Raw genomic sequence first — 27,905 nt, 5'->3', positions numbered from 1 at the left:
TCGTTACCATGGTAACAGACAGAGGACTCACACACCCTATATTTCCCATCCCCCTGCATGCACACTCATGTTGAAGATTGCAATGTGTATGTGAGTGGCCTGTGTGTCCATGTATTTAGGGTGACAAAGTAAAAGCATTTCTCTGTTTGTCTGTGAATGTGTGCGATGGTCGGCTCAGGTCAGCCACTAACAGTGGAATACCAATCTGTCATGGATGACACACTTTCTCATCTTGCTCCCCATTGCACTCAAACTCATCCTGCCCTTAGCTTGACCCTCCTGTTTCTCTATGTCATTCATTTCGCTTCTTCACACTTTCCTTTCTCTTTCTGCCCATGGCCTTACCTCTATTTTTCCAAAATTCACAGGCTTGAGTTTGTTCGGGTTCTGTCGGGTCTTTTACATTTTTTTTATGTTCGTCCATTCATCCTGATTCTCAAAACGTTTCACGAACCACAAAATGATCTTCACGCATTTCACCCCTTCTGCAGCCACTTTACGTCAATCATTAAACTGCACGGTAAATACCAGGGATGTAACGATATCCAAACGCCACGATATGATATTATCATGATATGAACGTCACGATACGATAATTATCACGATAAAAATTTTTTTTAAAAAGAGCTTATACTAAAAAAAACTAAAAATATTGTGCTTTTGTACATAACAGCAATGCATATAAACCACCTACAATCTCTAAAAACGATATTGAGGCACTTACTTGCTAATGCAAGCACACATTGATCGCTTCACAAGTAAATTAGGCTCCCCTTCTTCTGACAATTAGCATAGATTTTAAACATAGAAGGCCAAAACATCCCTAATTAAAATTAAATTGCACTAATAAAGTAGCCACTAGAGGGTGCTAGAACTGCACAAATGGAAATCAACCTGACTTTTTTAACACATGTTCCTTTTAAATATTGTGAACTTTGATGACGACGATATTGTGGCAGTTTTAATATCACGATATCACGATATTGCCCTTATCGTTACATCCCTAGTAAATACACGATCAATTTTCATTGTATCATAATACAACAAGCAACTTTTGAGGTTCAAAACAATGGCCTTCATTTGGACGGCACAGCTGCCCTCAAGCGTAAAACCTGGCACATCATGATTTGAATCCAAGTGAAAGCTTTGTTCCGGCGTCGTGGTAATTTGGTAAACAGTTTTGAGCCAAGGTGGGTTTACCGCTGGACAAGTGTGTGTCTTTTGACATCTGCCTCACACGTGACTGAAATGCAGTCTAAAATTAGGCCTGCTCAGACCAAATGTAACTTTTGGCGTAAGGTAGACAGACCACTAGTCGAATATGATTGAGGTGCAGGCACACACATACACAAGCTCTACAGACATGTGGTGTAAATCAATCAGTAATATTTAAATAGCGTGTATTGAATCCTCTGAATTATTATATCCATCCATGTTTTGAACTGTATATCCTCACTAGGGTCTCGGGTGTGCTGCAAACTATCCCAGCTGTCTTCAGGAAGTAGGCAGGGTACATCCTGAACTGGTTGCCAGCACACCAGCCAAGAACACGCATTCACACTCACAGTCACACCTATACATATGGACAACTTAAGTGCTAATTTAACATACCATGAATGTGGTTGGAATGTGAAAAGAAACCGGAGTACCAACTCAAAACTCACGTCGAGAAAATGCAAAATTCACACAGGAATGCCAGAGCCCGGATTCAAACTCACAACCTCTAAACTGTGACGCAAATGTGCTAACCAGTCACCCGCCATGCCACCTCATCCATTCATCAATCAATTTTCTTAACCGCTTACTCCTCACAAGGGTCACGGGGGTGCTGGAGCCTATCCTAGCCGTGGTTGCCAGCCGGTTGCACATGCCACCTCAATACAATATTAGTGTTGTTCCGATACCGTTTTTTTGGCCCCCGATACCGATTCCGATACCCAGCTTTACAGTTTTGGCCGATACCGATACCATATCGATACCTAAGTTTGTTTTTTCCCTCAACATGAAAAAACTGTCCTGCCATTGGTTCAGAGCATTCAAGCGCCAATAGGACATCTTGGCTTGGTATGCAGTGAACCCGTCACACATCAGTGAAAGTCATGCACGAGCAAGACACAAGATGTTGCATCCAAAATCCTATATTAGTGTTGGAATTAATGGTATCGGCATGTTATTTTTGAGTACTCACCGATACCAATACCACTGTTTTAATTCAGTATCGGCACCTCTGCCGAAACCAGTATCGGAACAACAATACGATTATTATTATTATCATTATCATCTTTACACTTAAAAATCATCCCACTGGCTATGGCACAGCTATGGAGCAACAAATCAGTTTCTTCTTCCGTCATGTCATAATTATCGGTGCACCTCTTGTGCGCCACATTTAGAAGGAATTGGAGGAGCCGCATAGATTCACAGTGAATGGACTACACTGGTGAGTAGGGATAAAACTAGTGTTTATCCCTCAACTTTCCATCCAAGAGAATTCACACTCACTTTGATGAAAAGGACATGATACACATTCGCGAGATGGACAGGTTGGATGATATTACTGTTGCTGATGAAGTGCCAGAGGTGCTTGGAATTGCTGGTGAGCAGTGTTCCCTTTAAGGTACGTGCATCCTAACCTGAGCTTTATTTACTGTTTGCATTTCTTCCTATAAAGAAACTGAAAACTTTATATAGCACGTGGTTAACGGAGTGTGAAAGAAAAATGTGACAAAAATAAATAAAAGCTTAAATGCAAGGGGGACACGTGTCGTGGGACGGAGCGGCTCCGTCCAAAATGAATAGACAACATAAGGCTACGGTGACGCCGTAGCACGCACACAACATGACACCATTCCCACTTCCCTTACAGTCTCAATAGCAATTTTGGTGCACACTCAGTTATTCTGCTGTAGTACGAAGCATACATAGATTACACAAACTCACACGACGCGACTGCATAGACACGCAAACCGTTCCATTCAGGAAGTTCAAATATGGGTGTAGTTTACGAGCCCCTTAAATGAGGATCTTCACGCGTTCCAGAAATTTTCACGTTTAAATAAATGACATGTTTTCCATTATTTTTGACTGCCAATATTTATACAAGTTGTTTTAGGACTTAATTATGCTTAACATGACCTGTGTGATTAAAAACAAGTAACAAACTAGGGCTGATTCTAATTTGTTTCACAAATCTGATATATAAGTGGTTTGAATTATGATCTTATGATGATGGTTTTGGACAGATGTTATACTGGTTTGGCTGCCATGTGCATATTTGATGTTGCCAAGGGTTTATTGTATATTGAATATAAATGGACTAACAGTTAGGTTTACATTTCACAGCCAATTATGTCCTGATGGGCTTTGCTTTAATTTCATTGTATATGATTCTGACAACATGATGTGGACAAATCTTTGAGTAGCACTCAAAGATATAGCTTATAAGAGAAAATTTGTTAATGCATTCTTACCTATGTAATGGCTTATTGATACAACCATACGCCACACACGGCGGCATTTCACCGTAAAAAGTAAAAAAAAACATGAAAATGCTGTGGGTAAATAAAATTTTTCAAGTTTGGTGGGCATAGTGGGTGACAACGTATGATGGCTGCCTGTGGCTTCACCTCTCACTATGGTGAGTAAGTGGCATTGTGAGTCCATTGATATATAAGTATGTTGCTCACCGTAGTCCATGGAACACTTAAGAAGTTTGTGTGAATGCACAGAAACACGGAAAATTAGAGGGAACATTGCTGGTGAGTGCTCACAAATGTGATCATATAGAGGCTTTACAGATTTGTACAATGCAGATTTATTTTCCCTTTATGTGTGGTCTAACTTATATTGAAATTAGCTGTTTAACGCAAGTCTTGAAGTGTTATTTAGGTATGTTAGCAACTTAGCATCTGCTAATTCAGCTGGCGCCGCCATTATTTATGCCGTAAAAAGTCTTCGTTATGCAGTTGGTCAGTTACTAAATTCAACTAGTAAACAATAGCAGCATAAACAAACGAAACATTATTTCTGCCAGATGTTTCGTGTGGTGGGACTCGTGGGAGAATTGCTTCATGTCGGTTAGCATCTGCTGATTCAGCCACCTTGTATAAAGTGCCCGATCGAACTACATCCACACGACTAATTCTGTGATTGACACACCTGATATGAAGTTATCACTATTCACTACACAAGCGATATCTACTGCAATGAGGAGGATAACAATTCCTCCGGCTTGTTGTTCACTCTTTAAGCCTGTTATGATCCATTGGCTGCGTATTGGTTCCTCTTTTGGTCGCCTGGAGAAAGTGCAATCTTTCTTTTGCCTCTTCTTGTTGTGGCACCTGGTCCACAAAAGCTTTCTATCATTGTTAAAAGTGCAGCATTTGCCATTTAATCAAAGTACTCGGCACGTTTTTTTTTTTTGCCTACCAAAGTGGCGCCACTAACGTGCATTGTGGGATGCATTATGTCAACGTCCGGACCTCTATAGTCTGACAACTGAACACTGCTAATCCCCTAGTTGGCGGTAAAGTAGGCACTAGCAATGGCGAAGAACAGTTGGCGACGAACAGTCGAGAAGTTTCCACTGTCACTCACACACTTAAGATCATGAGATGTTTTTAAGAAAATGTCTGACAATATAATAATAGATATCGTGATATTATTGTTATTGTGGGGTATGGTCAGTCCCACCCCTTATTATTGGATGAGATAGAGGAACATGACTTAAGTATCCAGCGACCAGTGTGAGGTGACCAGGATACTAAAATTATATATTCTCCCGAGCATGGCATGCACAATGTTGGCTGATGGGTAAATCTAACAACCATTAGCCTTACTATTCCCTATAATGTATGGAAATAAGGGTTCAAATCTCCTATCCCATTTAGTCCTGTATGCCACTTCAATTTAGTGCTGGCTCACACCCATCTCCATATCTCATGCAGGATGAATTCATTTAAGCCTGGTCCAGATTTCAAATTTGATCCAGACCAGGATTTAAATGAGACTCTACTGCAGAAGGGTCAAGTGTGGAATGAGAAGATTGTAAAAGAGAGAAGAGTGTGGCTCCTATATGAATACATTAACTTGCACTTGAAATAATGGTCTCTCCCTCTCTTGCTTCTATTTCTGGCCCATCTGCAACACCCACTAAACTCATCAGTAAGTGATGATTCAAAAATGGTACTGGCCATTAGAACATAGGCTATAAGTTACTATATAATTCAGTCTCCTAGGGCTGACATGAGATGAGGTCAGACAATCATTTATACTCAAATTCTCATCGTTGGCCAATTTTGAGTATGTAATGAACCTAACATACATTTACTGTGGCAGGAAGCCAGTGTCGTAGTACATTTTGGCAGTAATGGGAAGTAGTGACTGGTAGCTTGTGAATGGCCTTGAGACCACACTCTGAAGGTTTTGGACCAGTCTTGTATCAGACTCAACTCCCAAAAGTCTTGGGACCGTAGTTTTGTGCCCAGCGCAAGTGTAACGCAATGCAAGGTGAAACTGTGTGCATGGATGAATGAAAGCATGAATAAACAGACCACTTGATTCCCGGCCAATGAAAATGGCTCCTCTTATTCCCTTTAAATTCAGCACAGGAGATATTGTGGAAGCATAAACTGATTCGCTGGAATCTATGCAGGTTATCAACGTGCAAAGTACGCTTATCAGGGAGACCGCTTTCCACCCACAATTGTGCATCCATGTGAGACAGACCCCCACCCATAGTTGTGCCACAGAGTATGCTTTTAAAACAACAACAACAATACTACTACTACGACTACTACTACTACTAATAATAATAATAATAATAATAATAATAATAATGATGATAATAATAATAAGGGATGTTCGATACCACTTTTTTTCAGACCGATACCGATACTCAGACCCTCAGTACTCACCGATACCGATACCAACTGCCGATACCAGTAGTACATTTTGACAAATAAAAAAAATCACTAAAAGATATTTTTAACCAAATGCACAGCCACTCTTCAATCGTCTTAACGCTCAAAATAAAACACAAAAATGCTCTTTTAGTTTAAGATTCACAATTTTGAAGCATTTCCAAACCGGTGAAGTTTTGGTGAAAAACTGCTGCAAGCTAGCGCCAGTTACAGGCAAGGAGGATTCACTTAACGTCTTCCCCCTCTGCCATCGGTCGCTTGTACTCGTCTGCGTCACGAGTAATCGAGTACTTGAAAAAAGGCTGGTATCGGCCCAATACCGATACCTGGTATCGGTACTCGACCATCCCTAATAATAATAATAATAATAATAATAATAATAATAAGTTCAATGAACTGATTTCTCAAATGATTCAAAGGGTTTGATGTACACTGTTGTCATATATATAAATGTAAATATATGGAGACAGCAAGTTTGCGGTTTCCCCAAGACGCTAATGATGCACAGGTCTACTAATGACTTATTTCCAAACACTTTGATCACACTTTGGGCTGCTGAGATATTAAATCGAGACCTTAAGGAATGTGTTTTGGGAGAAATCTCAAAATTCAACATTTTTACCACATGGTCTATTTTTGTCCATATCTTGGAAATAACCCAAACAACAGTATATCAGCATTCTTTTCACATGCATAATTTTTGAAGCATTGCATTTCCATCAGTTTTGCTACAAAACATATTAAATTAATACAACTTGATATTGTAAATTACAAATTGATACTATGTGTATATGATATAGTGTATGCTGTTAACTAAGATATTCTGATACATTCACGTGTACTGATAATACTACAAATGATGCTTCCTTTTAGTAAGCCATATGAGAGTCCAACAACAAAAATACAATGAATACATTAACATTTATTTTACAAGGTGTCAATGAAAGTACCTCACCAAGTTAGCATTAACTACAGTACAAACAGGTGGAAAAACTGTAGCTTGGGAAGAAATATAGCACACTGAGATGCATAAATGTCACCTACACACAGTGTAATGTTGATAGAAATCATCTTTGGTCTCGACATAAATTCATCTGCATAACGTCGACAGTTGCGATTCAATTTCAAATGGAAACTGTGCATTTTTGTTTATAGTCTGGTTTTATAACAATTAGTGGAAGTTGTTAGGTGTACAACATGGAGACTTTTTCATTTTTCATTATCATTCACGAAACTTGTCTCACTACACTGCATTGTTCTCACAGCTTTGTGTTTTCTTCTGGCATTCTGCATATATAGCTGTTCTTCTGACAGCACTGTTGTGACCCTGCTGCCATAATTTCACCAAGCACTGTCCAGTATATTTACTATGTTACATCTGTATAAAAGAAAACAAACCTGTGTTTTCTTCGTTGATGCACTGTAATGTCTGCCTCACCTCAAACCAAAAACACATAAACATAAAAAAAAAAAAAAAAAAATTAGCCTGACTATGGAAAATTAGAATGTATAATGAAAGTGTTAGAAAGCATTAAAAAAAAAAAAAAAAAAAGCATATAGGAGACATGAAGAGAAATTGAAAATACAAGCCTCCTCAAAATCGACTATATAGACCAGGGGTGTCAAACTCATATTAGCTCAGGGGCCGCATGGAGGAAAATATTTTACCAAGTGGGCCACATCGGGAAAATAACGGTGTATAACTTAAAAACGATTGCCGTCATTTATACGCAGATTTTTGTGGGCCAGCCCTAAATTACAGAGCTCAACTGTAATCAGATTGTTCCGAAAAATAACACAAATGCAAATGGAACGCGGCAACACTGAGTTCTGGACGTGTTCCCAGAATGCATTGCGCAGCGCAGTTAATGACGTTATAAGGACGTTAATCCTAGTCATATCTATTTGTTTTACCAGTAATTGAATTTGTGTCGTATTTAACACGTTTATGCTGTTGTATGATTACAAAAAATAAGAATAATTAAACAATAATGACATCCAGGATGACAATTCCCCGTACAAGTTGCATTGCTCATCTGAGGACAGCTTGTGAAATTACAAATTTATGTTTTTATTGTGGCCAGATGATTAATTAGTCCGACGTTACACTTTTTTTTTTTTTTTTTTACTTTACAAAATCATCTCGCGGGCTGGATTAAACCCCTTTGCGGGCCTGATCTGGCTCGCGGGCCGTATGTTTGATATCCTGATTTAAGACGATGAAATCATAGAAATTGACTCAATTAGAAATTAAAAAGTAAAAATAAAAATAAAAACACGAACCAAAAAACTAAAAATGAAAAAAGGCCATTATGAAAACAAAACATATATATTCTTTTTTCCTATATTTTACATTCTTCATGAGGTATATGGATTTTTTTTTTAGCGTCTGCCTCCCCTTCCTCTGTTGAACACATCCATGGTGTCTTCAGTGCATTGAAGTTTCATTTAATTTGGCATAACTTGTCGCTTCACTCACTACATTTTCCAAGCACCATAGCCGACCCAACACTGCAATTTAATATATTTCACTATTTTGCAGTTACGGTGTATTTAAAGAATATGCAGCCAGTAACACATCTGAAGAGGCGAAGTTGTAACTGTATTGTGTTCGCGTGGACTCACAGGTCTGTCTGTCTGTCTCAAGAGTCACTCAAAGGATCAAGTGGCCTGCAGTTGTCAAGGGTAACAAGGTGGTATGCTGACATTCACACAAACACTGTGATTTCTCATGGGAACACTGATTGGGCACTGTGCGGCCTGCTGAGATGCTCGTTTCCCGTGGCGATAAGAACCAAGCGATAACAACAACCATCTGACCCTCCTAATGTTTGTGCGTGTGTGTCCGTACGTGTGTGCTTATATGTTGCCATCTGTGCCGCTGGCTCAGGGGAAAAGAAAGAGTTGTGAAAGAAAGAAAGAAAGAGAGAGAGAGAAAATAATACATGGCATAAATGTGAATTGTGTAAGATGAAATATACCTCACCATATAAGATCATAGATACTCCATATAGTGTATACATTTATTTTAAGAGAATAACTGAATCCCAATGAAACCTAGAACCTCTCTGATACAGTCCAAAAGCGGAAGGAACAGGAAAGCCATGACACGGCAATGATGCCCTGACATGGCCTGAAAAATAACATATGTACAAACCACCCAAACATATTTAAATCCTTCTGTTGCTGACAACCCCTCGGGATCATATTTATATGGTGCTTGCAGATGTCTACATTGATGATACATTGTAATATTTTCACCAATGTTTCGGTCCTCAATGTATTTTCTTATCTGACAATAAAAGTTTTCTTTCAATTATTTGCAACTAATTTGTTAGCAATTTGCAATTAAGTTTCCGTTGTGACTTTAATGATATTACATTTTCCATTCAATAGCAAATATTAATAAGTAGAAGGTAGCCTTGATTTTGTGCAATTGAAGGCTCCTGTTTTAATCCCTTATTTTGTTGTGATGTACAGTCCATTAGATACTCAACCCCAAGTTGGTCCTGATGCTGTGAATAAGGGAATCGATGCTGTGAATAAGGGAACATAATATTTTGAGTAGACTGAAGGTAGAAATGTGTTATGTTGTTATATTAAACACAAGAAATAGTTAGAACTTGAGTATATATGGAATATTTGAATACTATTTAGTCACTCTGTAGTAGTTAGTTTGATAAAAAAAAATAAAAAAAAATAAATAATCATCACTTATTGTTTTTGGAGCTGCTATGTAGTTTTACACGACCTGATTGAAGTACGGTGGGGCATAAAGCAGATTTGAACAATATGATGAGGAAATTATTTCAAGGCAGAAATGGAGATGGCTGATGAGGCTTGTGAAAACACAGCTATAATCTCTGTATGTTCATAGTTCTTACCTGGTTCTCGGAGCAACAGTTGAGCCATGGCCTGTGAGCTGCCGGCGATATTCTCCGCAATGCACTGATAAAATCCTTCATCTGACTTGACCAAACCAAGAATTTGCAGATTACTGCCATCCTAAATTGCAACAAACAGACAACATGTCATGGAACAAAATCGGATGAATGGAGCTTGTTAACTAATAGCCAAATATGGTATAGAATTATATAAAAGTCCTAACCGGATGCAGTATAAGTAGACCCAAACTATAAGCGACAGTCTCTCAGTATATAGTTAGTTTCATATTTAAATGTTGTTTATGTGACAGAAAAAAAATGCAGAAAAACTGTTTTGAATTTCATTAAAGTAGTAGTAATAGTTTTATTCAAAGTAGATCTATTGGTTCATTCTACTATGTATTCCATTAATCATGTGCGTGCATTAACAACATAACATAATAATAATAATAACAATAACAATAATAATAATAATAATAATAATAATAATAAACATAACATTGCTGTTATGTACAAATTGTATGTTTTTATATTTTTTATTTTTAGTATGAGCCCTTTAAAAAAAAAAAAAAATATTTTGACCTTTTTAAATATCGCCAACCTCCCCACAATATTGTGATAATTATCGTATCGTGACCTTTGGATATCATTCCATCCCTACCTATTTGTGACTTCAGTTGCACCTTTGTAGATTCTCATAACACATTTGTGAATCAGTTATGGATACAAATTCCTTTTAAATATGTGTGGATCAAGATATGCATTTGTAAATTTAATTGAATTGCATGTGTTTTTTTTGCTCCTTTGGGCTCACCACTATTTGGAAATAGTCGCTGGGGATAACCTCCTCTCCGTTCTTCATCCAGCGAATGGTCGGTGGTGGGTTTCCTGTCACGGCGCACTCCAGCTCAATGTCAGTGGATTCATAGGCGTAAGTGTTGGTTGGATAGTTGAGGAATTGAGGAGGAACTGCACAAATAAACACAACAAACAAACGTCAGTAACAGAAGAATAACCTAAATCCATGAATGACCCTTTGCTTTAATATATATAATAATATAGCCTGTATCTATCTATCTGTATCTATTTTGCTGACCTTGGGTTTTTTATTTACATCAGGATTATGGTTCACATGAGCTAAGAAAAAATAAGATCTTGAGATCTAATCAACACAACTTCAGTTGGGTTAGTGCTCTTATTACTGAAATTTGTTTATTCCACCATGAAGACTTTAAAATTTACTACGTTTTTGAAATTCTGGTCATAATTCACTGTTCTCAACATCAACTAACTTTTCAATAGTAAAACTACTTTGGGATAACATAACATTGTTACATGTTCACAGAATCAAATTTTTTCCTGACAATTTTACACCTTAAATGCATCTGTTCCATTTGATGTCACATACCTATTGGCGTTGATGATACCCATATGATTGTATAATAATGCAACTGAGTAGGAATAAAAGCGTACAGGAGCAGGATAGCATTTGACACACTCTCTGTACCGTATTTGTGTAAAATACGGACCCCCGATTTGCTGGTGTCGTTTATTATGAGACTGTATGACATGAATGAATAAAGATTCAAAATAAGCCAATAGGTTCGGAAGATTCATGGATGGATGGATGGACTGTGATTAGCAAATGTTTTTAAATTCAAGATAAAATCTATGCCCCTGTGATTACGATCTTTCAAAGTATTTTTAAAATGTAGTTCTTGCACTGTACACTCTTGAAGTAATTTTAGTAAGATATTTTTTATTTCAAATCTCTTTAAATCTGATAATCTGCTTTTAAATGTACCTTTAATGATATTATGTTGAGCATATTGCTTTAAATTGTCTTTGTTTAGTTTAATCTGCCCTGAAAAGTGTCCTTGAGTGTTTTGAAAGGTGCTGATAAATTAATAAAAATAATAATAATTATTATTATTATTGAGTTAGTTGATTTGGTATTTTTTTTTAAATGCAAAAAAAAAACGAGTGTTATTCATGGAAACGCAATATGGTTGCATTTAATCTTTAAAGCAACACAAACCTTATTAATCATTTTCCAGTATTGGATTAGGCTTTGTATACAAAGACTAAAAGTGCAAATATCTTTGTCATCTTAATCCCTGAATTTGAGTTTAAACCGATTAAGTGTCCAAATTCGATCGTACGGTGTGGGACGCCATGTTCCTGGTCACGTGATCGTGATGACGTATCCAGTGCGTAACCGGAAGCAGTCTTCGTTCATTTCAGTGGGAATTTGCTGACGTAATGAGCGAGAAAAAGACGTCTCGGATTCCAATGTTGCGGTTTGTGGGAGGTTGTGGACCAAAGTGGAGGGAGGCGAGGTGAGGCGTGGATGGTGTGCTCTCAAATAGGTTTTCATTTTAACATAAACAAAGTGCAACACAAGATACAAAGTACAAAACAACGCTTGGAGTAAACTTACTAATAGAAAACTAAACAGGCAAGGACGGACAGGCACAGGAAACGAGATGTGAAAGGGACAAAGACTCGACAAGGACTGAACAAAAGCAGGGAACTAAATACACATAGTAACGAGACAACAAGAGACACCTGGACAGGACACAAGTGGCTTGGGGAGCAATTGGATAACACAAGGGAACAGGAAAACGAGCACAGGAGGACATGATAAAACTTGACAAGACATTGACAGGAAAGGAGAAACAAGGAAAACATGACCAAAAAACCTAAATCAAAACCCAGATCCTAACACCCAAGTACTGTTCAGAGTAAAATCTTCAACACGTCCGGTTTCCTGTCATTCCGTGTGGGGGTGGGGGTGGCCGCTCTTAACTCATTCAATCCCAAAAACGTATAAATACGTTTTTTTAAAATACTTTGTCCTGCACTCCCAAAAACGTATTTATCTGTTTTTATACGTTTTTGGGATTGAATGAGTGTTTTTTGTCTTGGCGCATACAGAAGGCTTTGATGCAGCTTCTGACCTGAAGAGGTTGCTGAAAGCAGTGGTATTTATTACAAAAACGACCAGCAGGTGGCAGCAGAGTATACGAGATCATCCAGGGCCATGTTGCAACAAGCTCTTTTTGCCAGTGTTTGTGAATTATGATGAAACTTAGCTATATATTCTAATGCTAACTGCTGCAAAACAGAAATTGATATAAATATATATTTTTTCCCTGATGAAAGAAGAGACTTTAATCTTTCTTTTGGTAGGTTCTATGTTTTTATAGCAATAGAACACATTATTCTGTGGCCCTATCCAGCAAAACAGTCGGGAGCGAAGGGGGTTGCTTCAGTGAAAATGGCTGAGAGTGAATGAGTTAATGTGCGCTAAAGCCGTGCACATGACACGTAGCTTAGTCTAGCAGAATACAACTCATCCGGATGTTTACCATCCACTTGGACTCGCCGATGGCTGGATGTGCCATTTTTATCCGGCTTTCGGTTGGAAACAAGTCTTTGGCTGTACTGCTTTTAAACAAGTGCTTCTTTGTTGGAAGGCAAAATTCCACCTTTGATATCCACCATGGGACGCAATAATTCCTCGTGAGTTCTTTATTGTCATTCATTCAATTTGTATTTTACGCACACTATACGTCACGATGATCACGTGACTGTCCGAAATGCCTGATATAGTATTTAACGCAAAAATGTTCATAAAAAAGTGCGATAAAATCACAATTGCTCAACATAAATTGGCATCTTTTTCAGGGAAGAGTTGAAATTAACCATTTGACAGATTAGCTGGTTAGTTTTGTATGTCTTGTGTTCCTTTAAGAACTTTTTGGTTTTAAATATTTTTGTTGTATGAGGTGTATTTGTCAGTAAAATGAGTTGTCATGTGAATTCACATTGTAAGTGAAAATAGACAAATACTGAAATGAGTCAAGTAAGATAAACATTTAGAAGCAGTTTAATGTAACAAGTATGAAGTAGCTGACTGAGCAAACTGAATCAAGTGGTGATTGTAAGAGCTGGACACTTGCGTTAGTCATCACTTCTCGTCAATGATGATGCCCACTTTTCGTCGTGTGCACAATGACGCCGAGCCTAAAAAAAAAAATCACGGACTGAGCACCGACCGAAGCAGGTTTACATCCGGCGAGTCCGTGTGTTTTTGCGAAGCTTTGCGTCATAAAAAGCATTCGCTGAAAATTTGGAAGAACTCAGAGAAGGGTGAGCATCGTCATTGAGGGGAATTGACGATTAACGGTGCCACCTCTGCAAATAGGCACACTTGATCCAGAACAGGTTAATGACAGGACACACTGCTGTCGTTGAAGAGCATCATACGACTGAGAACAGACGACAGAAGCCATCTCTTAACTCATTTGCTCCCAAAAACGTATAAATACGTTTTTTTAATGTTCTAAGTGTCCCAAAGACGTATTTATACGTTTTTATTTATTTATTTTTTTAATGTAGAGCACACAGAAGGCTTTGATGCAGCCTCTCAACTGCAAAGAACAGTTGCAGAAATGGTAGTTATTACACAAATGGCCAGCAGGTGGCAGCAGAGCAAATGAGATCAACCAGAGCCATCTAGAAAAAAAGCTCAATTACTTACAATTTTAAATAGATTTGTGAAAACTGATGAAACTTAGCTCTCTTCTAATGCTAATTGCTGCAAAATGGAAACAGATATAAACATATTTTTTTCCTGATGGAAGAAGAGACTTTAATCTTTCGTTTGATAGGTTCCATGCTTTTATAGCAATAGAACACAATATTCTGGGGGCCTTGCAAAATCAGTCAAAATCCAGTAAAACAGCCGGGAGTGAACGGGATTGCTTCTGTGAAAATGGCTGGGAGTGAATGAGTTTCAACAGAGAAGCGTAGATGCCTCGTGTAGTAGTGACATTGTCAACGATCCCCAAAAAACAAACATTCAACCTGTCAGTAAACACACAACGGACCAAGAATGTCATGTCATTGTCACACACATTTACAAGAGTCCACACTTCTAAGCCTTGAAATAGTAAATTAAAAAAGAACAATACAGGAGACTGCGATTGGTTGGCAACCAGTCCAGGGTGTCCCCCGCCTACTGCCCAGAGCCAGCTGAGATAGGCGCCAGCAGCCCCCGCGACCCTTGTGAGGAATAAGCGGTCAAGAAAATGGATGGATGGATGGAATACAGGAGAATGTAGGAAGAATTAACGAAAGGGGAGAACTGAATCCAGACAAAAGAGCAAATGAGTTAGAAAGAAGAAAGGAGCAAGGATACACAGTTGTGAATTAATTTGAGAGTAATGTAAAAATGAAAATTAAAAAAGAGAAAATAGTCTGATCAGGTCATGAACAAGACAAATAATAAAGAACTGTAAAGTGAAACTGCAGTTCCAAAGTTGTGTTTCCCATCAATACATCATTATCTGGAGGTGTAATTTTATCACTGCAATAATGCTCTAATTAAAGGATAATGATTTCCTTTAAACACCGGGCGGCTGCAGCTTCACAACACCAACAATGACACACTCAGACACAACAACTTTCACTGACACATCTAGAAATTAGCCTAAGACACATGGAAACAGAATCCTTCATCTTTTTTTTTTTTTTAAACCACTATAGAAACTAGGCAATATGCAAATTCTGGGGAAATTGTGTGTGAATGCTGAAAGTTGAATGATTTAAAAAAACAAAACAAAAAAAACAAAAACCTCGATGCTAATATTTGAATGCACGTGGGATGCTTGTAGACTGATTATGAAATAAATTGAAAGATAATTTATGTGAAAATTATTACTGTATGAACTGAAACCAGTCTAAGCTGGCATTCAATCCATCGCCTCTTGTTTACTGGTTGCTCCACCGCACTACCAACCGAGCTACATGTGACTTGTGGAAACCAATTAAATATTGTGTAATGGCAGTGAAGGAAGTCTCGCTGAAGTCCAGTCAACGTGTCATTGAAAATTTTTTATTTTTTTCAAGTGAGAGCTCAGAATTGTTCATTCGGTAGTCTGACCGATTAAACTTCTTATCATTGTTCTCTTTTTTTTGTGTGTGTATGTGTGAAAGCGTGTGAAAAAAAGTTGCGGCTTATAGTCCGGATATTACTGTATATCGCCCACCTCCCCACAATATCGTGATAATTATAGTATTGTGAGGTTCATATTGTGATAATATTGTATCGCAATGTTTGGATATTGTTACATCCGTATTGGCGGCAGGACCGGGTCCCTCTAACTTGTGAATAGTGGTAGTCCACTGTTATCGTCATATCATGTGATTACTGATCAGGTAATCGCTCCATCTGTGATCCATTCCCATGGTTTTTCCATTTCCTTTTGTCCTTGCTCAGATGGGTTGTTTACATCTGATGTCATAGATTTTTGTGAAGTGTGAGATAGGAAGCCCCTTGACACACTTTTGTGATTTCTGGCTATGTATATAAACTTGTCTTGACAAGTTTCAAATTGCAAAAAAATTAATGTCAAACTTTAAATAAAGAATTATCTTTAAATTAGGAGTTTTGCAGTATTTGATTAACTGCCATCAAAGGCATACTGTTCGAAATATATACAACACCATAAAATGTAGGATGAAATTTCTCTTTACTCATTTTTACCGCAGCTGAGGTAAAAATGACAGAAGAGTGCTTGATTGTAATTACGAGATCCCATAATCCTTTTTTTGCTAGAAATAAATAAAATACACGTTAAACATTGATCACCTAGTCACCGGAGGAGACGTGTTTACAAAAGTATTTCTTAGTGGTCCTTTGTGTTTCAAATGACAACAGGCAAGTCACAAATTAATGTGGTTCTGCTTCCTGAGGGAAACAGCTGAGCCGCGCATTCACATGTTAATAGGACGCAACAACAACCGGCTGACCTCCAACACACGCAACAATCCCGAGTCTGGCTTGTCTGGACAATGGAGACACACACCGTCACCTGGATACTGTCTGCTATCGGTGATACAATGAGTGGCAACTGCTTAACAAAAAGGAATAGTTGTAATTGACACGTAACCAAATGCACACACACAAGAATGCAGTTAGTATCAATGACGCTGCCTCTATCTGCTTCAACTTCCACTCAGTTTTCACATGGAAATGAGCTCTATCATTTATTTCAATGAGCATCTGGATGTGTGGAATGATAAAATCCAGGGAGAATCTAGTGGAGGACACTCAGGCACCATTCAGTTAAACCCATACTTCTCCCCATGTGAACATAAAACTGTTAGCAGCTACTTTAAATCTGCACTTAAATACACTTTAACCATGATTGCTATTATGCAAGAATAGAATCGTCGAGCCAGCTGATTTAAGGTTGTGATGCAAGTATTCAGAACATTTATATATATATATATATATATATATATATATATATATATATATATAGTGCGGTCAAACGATTAAATTTTTTAATCTGATTAATCACACTTTGTAATTTTGATTAATCACGATTAATCAGCTAAATTGCTTGCGTATTCGCGGAATATAAAATAAATACAAAATACCGTAATATTTTGACATTAACTCTTTTTTTTTATCTGAATGTTATTTGCAAACATTGATTAAATGCATGTACGCAATTGCAGCGTCATATCAATTGGGTGCAATTCAGCAATTATTAATTAATTAAACATAAATTACTTTTGTTTTATCTAAAGACCCGTTGGGGTGGAAATTTACCACCGACTGGAGTCACCCCGCTCATTTTGGAACAACAGCCGTAGGAAATGCCGTGCATTGACCTAATCACTGACCTGCGCAGCCTTCAATGTAACCATCCACGGTTACATTCAAGGATCTAGTGCTGTCGAAAAAAATAGCACGATTAATATGCGTTAATACGTGATTAATGCGACATTTTACTGCGATTAATTAATCTATTAACGCTTTAACTTTGACAGCCCTAGCCTTAGTGGAACCTTAGTTCACAAAAAAAAAATCAAATAACCAACAAATATTTCAGACAAATATTGTGTGTGTTCATGAAATAATAACTTTATCCCTTCTGGCATCCACACAGAACACTTAGCTGTGCTTTCTCTCTTACTGTGTCGTGACATATTTCAGTTATTCTGGTTTGCTGTAAATTATCCCTCAGCATTGTTCAGAAGAAAGTGAAAAGTACAAGCAATTGTGCTGTTAAGAAGCCCTTTGTTGTACAAGGTACAGCGTGGCAGAGTTCGCACAATGCACAAATGTTCTAGAGCATGTGTGTGAATGTATGTGCGTGGGTGCGTGAGACTTTTGTCTTACTGTAATTACACTTCATAAAACCATTATCGTGTTTCATTGTATTTTTATATCCAGATTATACGGAGCCTCTTGGGCATATGTGTCAAACACCCAGTTTACGTCTCGTAGGTATGCAATTATATCTGGAACTATTTCCTAAATAGCATAAAATTGCATGGTGCAAGTAAACCTTTCTCTGTGATATCTGCTTTATATTTAACAAACACACATTTGGCTCTATAAAAGAGCATGAGAACAGTGTCATCATAAATTTCACTAACATTGAAACTTGTTGTATAAATTACCATGACGCCCGATAAACCTGATACTTGTGACTACAGCAAAGCATGCAGCGAAATTCCGAATAATCTGATTTCACCCCACGCATAATATATTTTAAACTCATTCACTGCCTTTGACAAGTATACTTGTCAATTGTATTTTTTAGAGCGGTGCTGAATGGGGGCGAATCTGATTATGCTCCACTGTAAATATCAAATTTGGAAACAACTTTACTGATGCCCAACCACCGGTAGATGACATCATTGCCCCATTTTATACCAAATAAACACAATTTCAAAGTCCATGGGAGAAATGGTTGTATTTTGGCAAACCTACATTTTTCTGCTGTCAATTATAAAAGAACGGGACGGGGCAAAAAGTAGGGAGTCTATTCTGTTATTTGGTAGATTCGGTTTATATATAATTATTGAATGTAATATCACGTGAGTATTGACAATTTTAAAATTTTCTAAAATGACTGGCCGTGAATGAGTAATGGTGCAATGTGAAGCACTGATGACACACAAACTACAAATGTGATAATGCAGGAAACGAAGAGCTACCCGCGATCATTCCGTAGCATCGTCTATATGTGTCTCGAATGCTGTTTATCTTTGGAAGCACAAATCTTTGTGAACAGCTGCGCTCTCTGATCAAAATGAACAAAACATCACCTCGGAGTCGCCTCACTGATGAACACCTGCAGTCTATCTTGAGAATCTCTCCAACACGCAACCTTACCCTAAACAATAAACGAACCAAAAAAAAAAAAAAAAAGTCTAGTCTAGTCTAGTCATCTTTATTTATATAGCACGTTCAGATGCCAAGTATCCAACTGTGACAAAGTGGCTTTGGTTTTGATTTACACCATAATTATCTTCGACTATTTTAAATTTCTTTCTATTTTAGGATTTTGTGCAACAAGCTCATATTTGACATTTATATCATTTTTATCATGTTTCAGTTTGGCGGGGGTTGGGTTTTGGTTTAGTTTAGTTTTTAGGTGTTTATGTCATCTTTTGTCTGGTTTGTCTCCCCTTGTCTCGTCATAGTTACATGTTACCAATTAGTGCCCTCTGCCTGCTGTGTTGCCCAGGTGTGTCTTGTTGGTGTCTCGTTAGTGTGATGTATTTAGTCTGTGTTGTGTGTTCCCTCCGTGTGGGAGTATTGTCCCTGTTAGCTTGCCGCATGTCCCGTCCCGTCCCGCCTCGTCTCGTCTCGTCTTGTCCCGTCCTCATTGCTGGTTTCGTTGTCTAAGTCCTCATTGATGTTTTCGTTGTCTAAGTCTAGTTTACCCACGTCGTCTGGTCAAGTTTCTCCACATTCCAAGCCAAGTGTGTCTCGCTCCAGGTTGCCAAGCTAAGTGTGTCTCACTCCAGGTTGCCAAGCCAAGTCTCCCCTATGTTGCCATGCCAAGTCTCCCCCACGTCCAGCCAAGTCGCCCCCATGTCCTGGCAAGTGGCCCCCAACTCCTGGCAAGTGGCCCCCACATCCTGGCAAGTGGCGCCCACAGTCTGGTCTGCACCTGGGTCCAACGACCACAGCCATGCACCCCCCCCCCCCCCCCCCCCCCATCCTGATAATTTTAACCATTTTTTAATGAAGGGCAACATACGTTATTTTAAGTTTAAATTGAATTATTTTGGAATAATAGTGTATCTTGTTTATTTCGACTGGCATATGTTCAAAAGTGTTTAATTTTAGGTGATTCAATAAATGTTAATCCTGTTCAGCCCACAACCGAAAAGTGTGTTTACAGTTTTGGCCTCCTGTTTCATTACCCCTGCCCCGAGGGAAGATGGAAAAATAAACAGCTTGGGGGGAAATGACAAAAACTAGAGCTTTAGTGGAAATTTTGTGTTATCAAAACTTGTTTTGTTTTTTTTATGTTAATTTACTTCCAGGTCAACTAGAAACATAACGGTGGCACACATCCAGCCTTTTGTGAGGCTGAGTGTTAAAATAAGAGAGTGAAATCTGAACCTATAGCCTAACACATGAGGGCACTGAAGTCAAACTTTTTGTGACTTGGCAAGCCCAAAATGAATGTATTTGGGCATTTAAATGTTTAAAATTTAAATGTTACCAGTGTTACTGATCAACTGGATAGACCACATCATTCTCTTCATATTTGCAGATCCAAATTGACTTGATTGTCCTTAATGTCAACAATCTTTTTCAAACATAACTTCCCCCTAGTTATAACAAGCCCTCTCGAAAGTAGTCACACAACAAAACAACGTCCAAACAAAAAAGCTGAGCAGTGTCACAGTTGTTGGTTGACATAACATCAGCAGCACTGAGGTTACTGAGAAAGTTGTATAAACATTCATGGTCGAAGCACCTACTCGTCTGGTAGCTGTCGTATCCGACAACTTCACTGATTTGATGGATGCTATTACCGGATTTTTTAATTTGGTAATCAGGTAGCACCTCGTGGAGAGTGGCCAGCATGCAGTCCTTAATCATCTCAGCATCGATGAATGACTTTTTCTTTTTGGCAAGAATCCATGCTACCCTATAGCTGCCTTCTGTTGTGTAAGGCGGGACCAAGTGAAGATATTACGGTGTGGCACTATGGTAAAAGTGAATACACAGAAAAAGTTGCCCCCCTCCCCCCCAAGATTTTTATTTTCATTTATGTTTAAAAGTCATTTTCTACTGAGACAACTACTGTTTAGTGTCTTTTTGACAGCAAAGTGCAATATACGTTTTCGCCAGTAGATGGTGCTTAGAAGCTCGCGTATTAGCAGTGTATGGCTGACGGCCGTTGACGCAAGATATGGTCGCACACCGCGAACGCTGTTTAACTTGTATTATTCTGCTCTGACAGGTAACATATTTTCTAAGTAAAATGTAAATGATATACAATGGTAGAAAGTGATGATAAGTGTTTGAGAATGTCTCATGTCAAGCTAGATTGTAGATGTACATGTTTAGGATCTTGTAGAAGTGGGTTGCGTTCGATGTATGCTTGTAATGGCGGACACAAAGTCCCGACGTGAACGCCGAAATGAACACGATATGTCTGCGTGTGTTAAAATGAGCAAAGTTATTGTAACTACTGGTCAGAAATGCACATGATGTATGTAAAGAGTAACAGAAACCAATGTTAAGCAGTATGTGTCGTGTAATGAGACGTAGTGTTACTTGTATGAGTGAGCTAAGCTAAGCTAATTGTGGTTATGCTAGCTTACGCTATTGAGCATACGTGTTGATTTGTATCGGCCAGGGATGCACGATAATGCTATTTTCAACCGATACCGATAAACCAATAATTTAGAGGTGCCAATGTCGATAACCGATAAGTAAGCCAATAATTGTTTGCAAAATTAACTTGAATACAAATGTCCTTTCGACTCTTACTATAAGTCGAACAAATAAATTGAAACATTGTATAAACTTTGCACAATGTTTCAATGTATGTAAAGCACCATGAAGCTGAATTTTATTGATATGAGCCACAACCACAACAGATGGACCAACGTGGCATGTCTATAATTATTGCTGGATTTCTTTATTATCTGGTTTATCTGTATGAAATCAAATTGCTGATAATTATCGGCAGATTTTTCTATTATCTGGTTTATCTGTCAAATTGGTCGATAAGTGCCGATAATTATCGTGCATCACTAGTATCGGCGTAAATTCATTTATTAGCCAGTGATGGACACCGTAATTGTTCATATTTTGTGTGTATTAAAGAGGAACTATATATTTTTTGGTCAAAAATAAAAAAATATATTTGGGCATTAATAGTTAAGAGAACAGTATAATAGGGAAAAATAGTGAATTAGAACAGTGTTGAAAGCCACTGATGTTAAATGTTATTTCAGTGTTTGTTTCAGAGTATAATGCATATGGTGATTTCTTGAAAAAGAAGCTATAGGATAGTCATAAGCAGTATAAGAAATGTTTTCAAGCTATGACGAGGAAGACGAGTCAGTAGATTATGAGGCAAGACATGGTCGCACACCGCGAACGCTGTTTAACTTTATTATTGTGCTTTGACAGGCTACATTGGAGAAAATAAAGAATGTAAATATGTTGCACGGCAGATGACTTGGCCCATCATTCTCGTCTAACACATTCATGCAATTGGTTGTAAACTTTGTATTTTCCGTGTGTGTATCCAAACTAAGGAGATAAGCTGCTACAAAGTTATGTTTGAAAGCCTCTCAACAGGTTGCCTTCCATACTTCAAACACGTGAAGGCTCTCTCAGGCACATACACACACTCACCAACTATGGTTGTCATGCAATTTAAGTACCATAACACATAGCTAGTAAAAAGCATATTTTATCAAAAACTTGGTCAACAAGCTGATTCTTCATTCACTCATTTTGGTGAATAAAGCAATCTGTCAGCCACTATGCATGTGTTGTTTTAAATATCTAGGTCACAGAGTATTCCACTATTCTGGTGTGGTGATGATTTTTAAAGAATAAATTCCCTGTAGCCTCATTGATATTTTTTTCTGTCAACAGAGAATCCACCCCACCAAGCTGAAGAAGTCTAGATACTTAATAGCATCTATCAGAAACAAAAATGTCTCCTTCTTTGATAAGAATGCAAAAATAACAAATTCCATTGCTACCCCACCACGGAGCGTAACGCAGGCACAGTTTGCTTGTATTAAATTTTGTATGTGAAGCCAACCAACCGTTTTCTATAGTTGAGTCTATGTATTTGGTCAGAGACTCAAGGCTTTTTCCTTCTTCTTCAGCCCTCAGAGACTCCAAAATTGCATCGTCCAATGATGTTATGTAGCAATTAATTTAGTTTCTGGCACTTCACAAATGTTTACACAAGCAGTAAGTTTTCCCCACCACCTCTCACTAGGTAGGCACCGCTGTGCTTGCAGTTCAGTGATGGGAGGAGCGGGCTGAATAAACTGCATTATTAACTCTTACTTTTTTTCAGTAACGTGTAGTTTTTGTTTTGTTTTGGGGTTTTTTGGTCCTTGTGGGCATGAGACAACTGCATAAGTGATGATGACTGGCTGAGGTAAAGTCACATTGTATTGTGAGCCAACCATAGCTACCATTGGGTGGGTGTTGCCAGTAGTTTCACACACACAATGAGCTGACAGCCAGTTGTAAGGACAGATGAAATTGTAAATAACAGTTATGACCTGGTTGAATTTCCAGCGTTTCTAACTCCAAGTATGGGCATTATTTTTCCATAAAGGAAATTAAAGGTAAGAATGTAAAAATCAAATATATATTATACCATAGACAAAAGTTCATCTCCATTGGTATTCATCAATTCAAACCTTTTTTTTTTTTTTTTTATATGCACAAGATTCAACAAAATGAGTGGCCATTAACAGCAAAGACAAATACAGTGCCCCAAATCAAATCAAATCAAATGAAGAGTGATTTTTCAATCTGTACCTTTTGTCTCAGACTGAGTTTAACAAACTGGCAACCACAATATTTAATATATAACAATAATATATATTAGCCAAAATACCCAACAAAGTTAGGGTACATATGCTATGAAAACACATGTTCTCAAAATATATGACTGTGTGTAAATGTGAGTGTGAGCGGATGTTTTTCTATATGTGCTCTTCTATTGGCAGGCAACCAGCCTCGTGTGTAAACCATCTCTTAATTGTCCAAATAAATCAGCTAAGATAAGCTCTATCTCACCTGTGACCAATGGGAATAAGTGGTACGGGAAATGGATTGATGGATAGAAGTTGCCAGTCTCCAAGTTCGGTCCTCGAGATCCGTCCTTCAGCGCAGCTGAATCTAATGATCAGCTAATCAGCAAGCTTTGCAGAAGCCTGATAACGATCCTGATCATGAATCAGGTGTGTTAGTGGAGAGAAACATGGAAAACAGGCTGGATATGGGCTCCGAGGAACGAACTTGGTGACCCCTGAGTTAACCAGTGTCATAGAATGGATACTGGTCAGCATTAGAGGTTCTACTGCTTACTGCGCACTGCACTGTTCCATTGTTTAATAATATAAAATATATATTTATATCTATTTGCTTTCGTGACACACTCTGCTTAATTAGACTCATTAGAATGTTAATTTTGTCACATCGCAGCGGGATGAGACTGTAATATTTACTATGGGTAATAAACTCTGAAGCCCATGCTGTTTGACAACCCGTGCAGTGTAGTTTTGTTCCTGCTGAAAGATGCAACTGGGCTGGGACACCTGAGGCCAGTCTTAACTGTTTTAGCTCAGCCAGAGCTGTCTGTCAGGGGAAACAGCTAAAGCTTGAAGGAAGGAAGTCACCACAGACAAACAACTGGAAGGAAAGTGGAAGGAAGCCGACGAATGTGATATCAATAAGAGACACAATACCAAACCAGGCAGAGAGAGTTCATTGAGTGGTCAACAGTGAAGAAAAGATAAAACTGTTTAGGATCATAAGAGAACTAGGGCTTATCCCAGCTGACTTTGAGCAAAAGGCGGACTTTATTGTGGAAAGGTCATTAGCCATCAGGGCAACAAGCCATAGATATAAAATATTATTTTACAAACCACTGCAAAAAGCATTGACTAGTGTTTACATATTTACTTTATTTAAAGGTGTATTCAAGGATCTTTTGTCTCTCCGTCTTCCAGGTGGATCATCTTCACAATTGGTTCTTGATCCCGTCAATCAATCTGCCGTAACGCCCTCGTGCGTGTTCGTTCTTAGCTGACCATGCGCAACCCCCCCCCCCCGGCCCCACCCCCGCGGATGAGCAGGAGAGCTGATAGGATGTCTGCCATGTGCATTTTTAAAAAAGTGGCAAACGGACGTTTGGCTTCTACTTCTTGAGAAGATCCTTGAATACACCTTTAACAATATAAAAACCTTTGGGTGCACCTTCAATGAATGACATATTCTAAAACTTTTTCAATATATACGGCGCTACAGTAGAGGCTGGGGTTACGTTATGCATCCATTAGATGGTGCTGCGCTAAAGGGAATGTCAACAAAACAGTCAGGTCAGTCAAACTTTATCAATAGATTACAAACCAGCTTTCTGACAACTCCATTCACTCCCAAAATGAATAAACAGCTGTTTTATTATTTTCTCTGAGGTAAAGAATTAGTTTTAGCTAGCGATCCAAGATGGCGGGATCTTCTGCGCATGCGTGTCACCAATCGTGCAGGGTCACCGATAGCGTCTTGACAGCGAGACCTGTTGCGGCTCAATATTGATCCATATATAAGGCGCACTGGATTATAAGGTGCATGGTCAGTTTTTGAAAAAATTGAAGGCTTTTAGATGCGCCTTATCGTCGTGAAAATATGGTACTTGTATTATTTATTATTATTATTATTATTATTATTGTGTTTTATGTTTGGTCTTTTGTATTGTTGTTGTTCAAGTGTTCTCTGAATAAAGTTGTGTTGAGTAAGTTATTACAAGTATGTGACAGTGTACAGTAGAGTAAAACGCACAATCCATGAGGTGCATTACTGCTTTTCAATAAGAATTGCGGAAGCTATAACAACAAACATCAATTGCAAGAAAGAAAGAAAAAATTGACTGCATAAAGTCTGAAATCTACCCTTCAAAGAAATATCCCAAATATGGGAGGATTACAAATGCTGGACAAGACGAGAGCAGGCAGTCAGAGGAATTACAATCCAAAGATACGTTCCAAATATCCCCAAAGTATGCCACTCCAAGAAGGACAGATGGTAAATATGAACAGATGTCTGTAACCGATGAGCACACATTTGTTCTGTTTCGGACAAGCTGGGCAAGTATGTCTTTCCACAAGGTCACATTCAGTATGCTAAATCCATTTTGATCAGGTTTTTTTTGGCTTTAAACTCCAACAGAGCATGATTGTAGCGATAACCAAGGTGGTATAAATTGAGCCAAGCCACACTCAAAAGTCATGTAAAGTCCCTTTCACCCTGTGTAACTTGATTGAGTTCAAATCCTGGATTACAAAGCTTAAGACACAAAGGGACTCGTCAGGTTGATTTGATTCATCAGCTGTGTGGATTGGGCAGCCACATTAAAAACCTGCAGTCGGGCAGAATGAATTGAGCAGGAGCACTATCCTGGACAGACTGAGAGGAATTAAACAGCCTGAACACACAAGACCAAAGAGGCATTAATCCGTACACATACAAACTCATAGTGACATTGGGGGGTAGGGTTAAAACAACAGAGAGAGTTCTGTCAAATAACAAACAATTGTGAACAGACTGCTTCACAAAAAGCTTTATGAGTATGACAGAAAACTATACTGTGTTCACAGAGTAAGTCTGGAAGTTAATGCGTATGATTCTTCTTCTTTTCTTTTTTATTTTTACTGCAGAGACTCCAACAAGGTACCAAGACAAAACGGTGCAATCCTTGTTTGTTGGTCTGAATGCAACATCTGTGATGCAATTAAAGCAATTTGACGCCGCCTAAAAATAATCGCCCAAGTCATTTTTTCAGATTTTTCCGGACACACAAAAAACACAATGAACCATTTGCATCATGAGGAGATGACTTAGGCAAATGTGTGTGTATATATATATATATATATATATATATATATATATATAAATAAAATGTATTTTATTATTATTTTTTTGCAAAAAAATGACGGGCAATTATTTTAAGAGAGTGATGAAGTGCTGCGTTCGGCTGATAGTGGCCAAGTGAGGTTTATATCATTAATGTTTCTTTAAATTTTTTATTGTCCGGCAGCCATCTACATTTTGCACACCCAAATGGAGAATTTACCTGTGGGAAGGAACTATAAAACTATAGCAAAATATGCGGTGAAGAAATGAAAAAAAAAAAAAAAAAAGAAGTGAAAATTAGAGGTGATTACCACCAATATGGCACAACAGATGATGAACTAAAGTATCTGACAGAATTTTTGACAGTTTATTCCACCTGCTGGTTGGCCTGGTGCATTTTTTGGCAGACGAAAAGCCTCCCTCCTGATTACTGAAGAGGGTTCCCTACCCTGCAGGAGCTCTATGACCCTGCCCCTTTTTTCTTTCATGTCTTCTCATCTGCGCAACCGTTTCTGGATAGCAGCGGCGCGCCGGCTAGCACCACAGCAGGAGGGGTTGGCAGCTTTGTAAATGTTTTCTAAATACGAAGTAATTCACAGCGCATGTAATATTACAGGAAAAGAACCTCGTAGCTGTTTTCACAGTATCACAGTAAATTGGTGCTTCAGAGGCGTAAAATGAGAGTTGGGACATCAAAGTGTACATTTGCTCAGCAGTTAAAATAATTCGATGTGTGGTGACATCAGCGTGTCAGTGTCCATTCTTTCAAAAGAGAGACACAGACAGTCATTATGTTTACATGCAATTAATATTTGGGTTGAGGTCAAAATTCTACTTCCTGAAACATACTTACAGACTTACTCCTACATAACATTTTCTGAGCTAGATGGACGTCATTACACAAATAGACGTCATAATTTCTGGTTTTAGTAACTACGGTGAATAAAAGATATATTCATGTCACTCACCGCCCCAGAAATGTGGTTCTGTCCTTTGCCATATTTCGCCATTTTTTTTTTGTTTACCTCTGCATGTGAACTTCCGGTGGGTTGTGTTCCAGACATGCAGACTTTTATGCGCGCATATATGTGTGGCACTTATGCCATGGAGACAGAAAATAATATAAAAACTCAGCAGAGAAATAAA

The 27,905-nt window shown here is 38.2% G+C and overlaps 1 protein-coding gene across 4 annotated transcripts in view; it reads right to left on the bottom strand.

Moving 5' to 3' along the window:
- Window positions 1-27,905, bottom strand: part of dcc (DCC netrin 1 receptor) — a 466,971-nt gene that overhangs the window by 237,928 nt on the left and 201,138 nt on the right. For all 4 annotated transcript variants that reach the window (XM_077498096.1, XM_077498095.1, XM_077498097.1 and 1 more), the window contains exons 6-7: window positions 10,620-10,774; window positions 9,806-9,926 (exon numbers count right to left, since the gene is read on the bottom strand). In XM_077498096.1, coding sequence (XP_077354222.1) covers window positions 9,806-9,926; window positions 10,620-10,774 — 276 coding nt within the window. The remainder of the gene's footprint in view (window positions 1-9,805; window positions 9,927-10,619; window positions 10,775-27,905) is intronic.

This window comes from Festucalex cinctus, chromosome 15, assembly GCF_051991245.1.
Source record: "Festucalex cinctus isolate MCC-2025b chromosome 15, RoL_Fcin_1.0, whole genome shotgun sequence".
NCBI lineage: Eukaryota > Metazoa > Chordata > Actinopteri > Syngnathiformes > Syngnathidae > Festucalex > Festucalex cinctus.
Note: the sequence above shows the minus strand (reverse complement) of the source record. Positions and strands in the feature narration are given on the sequence as shown.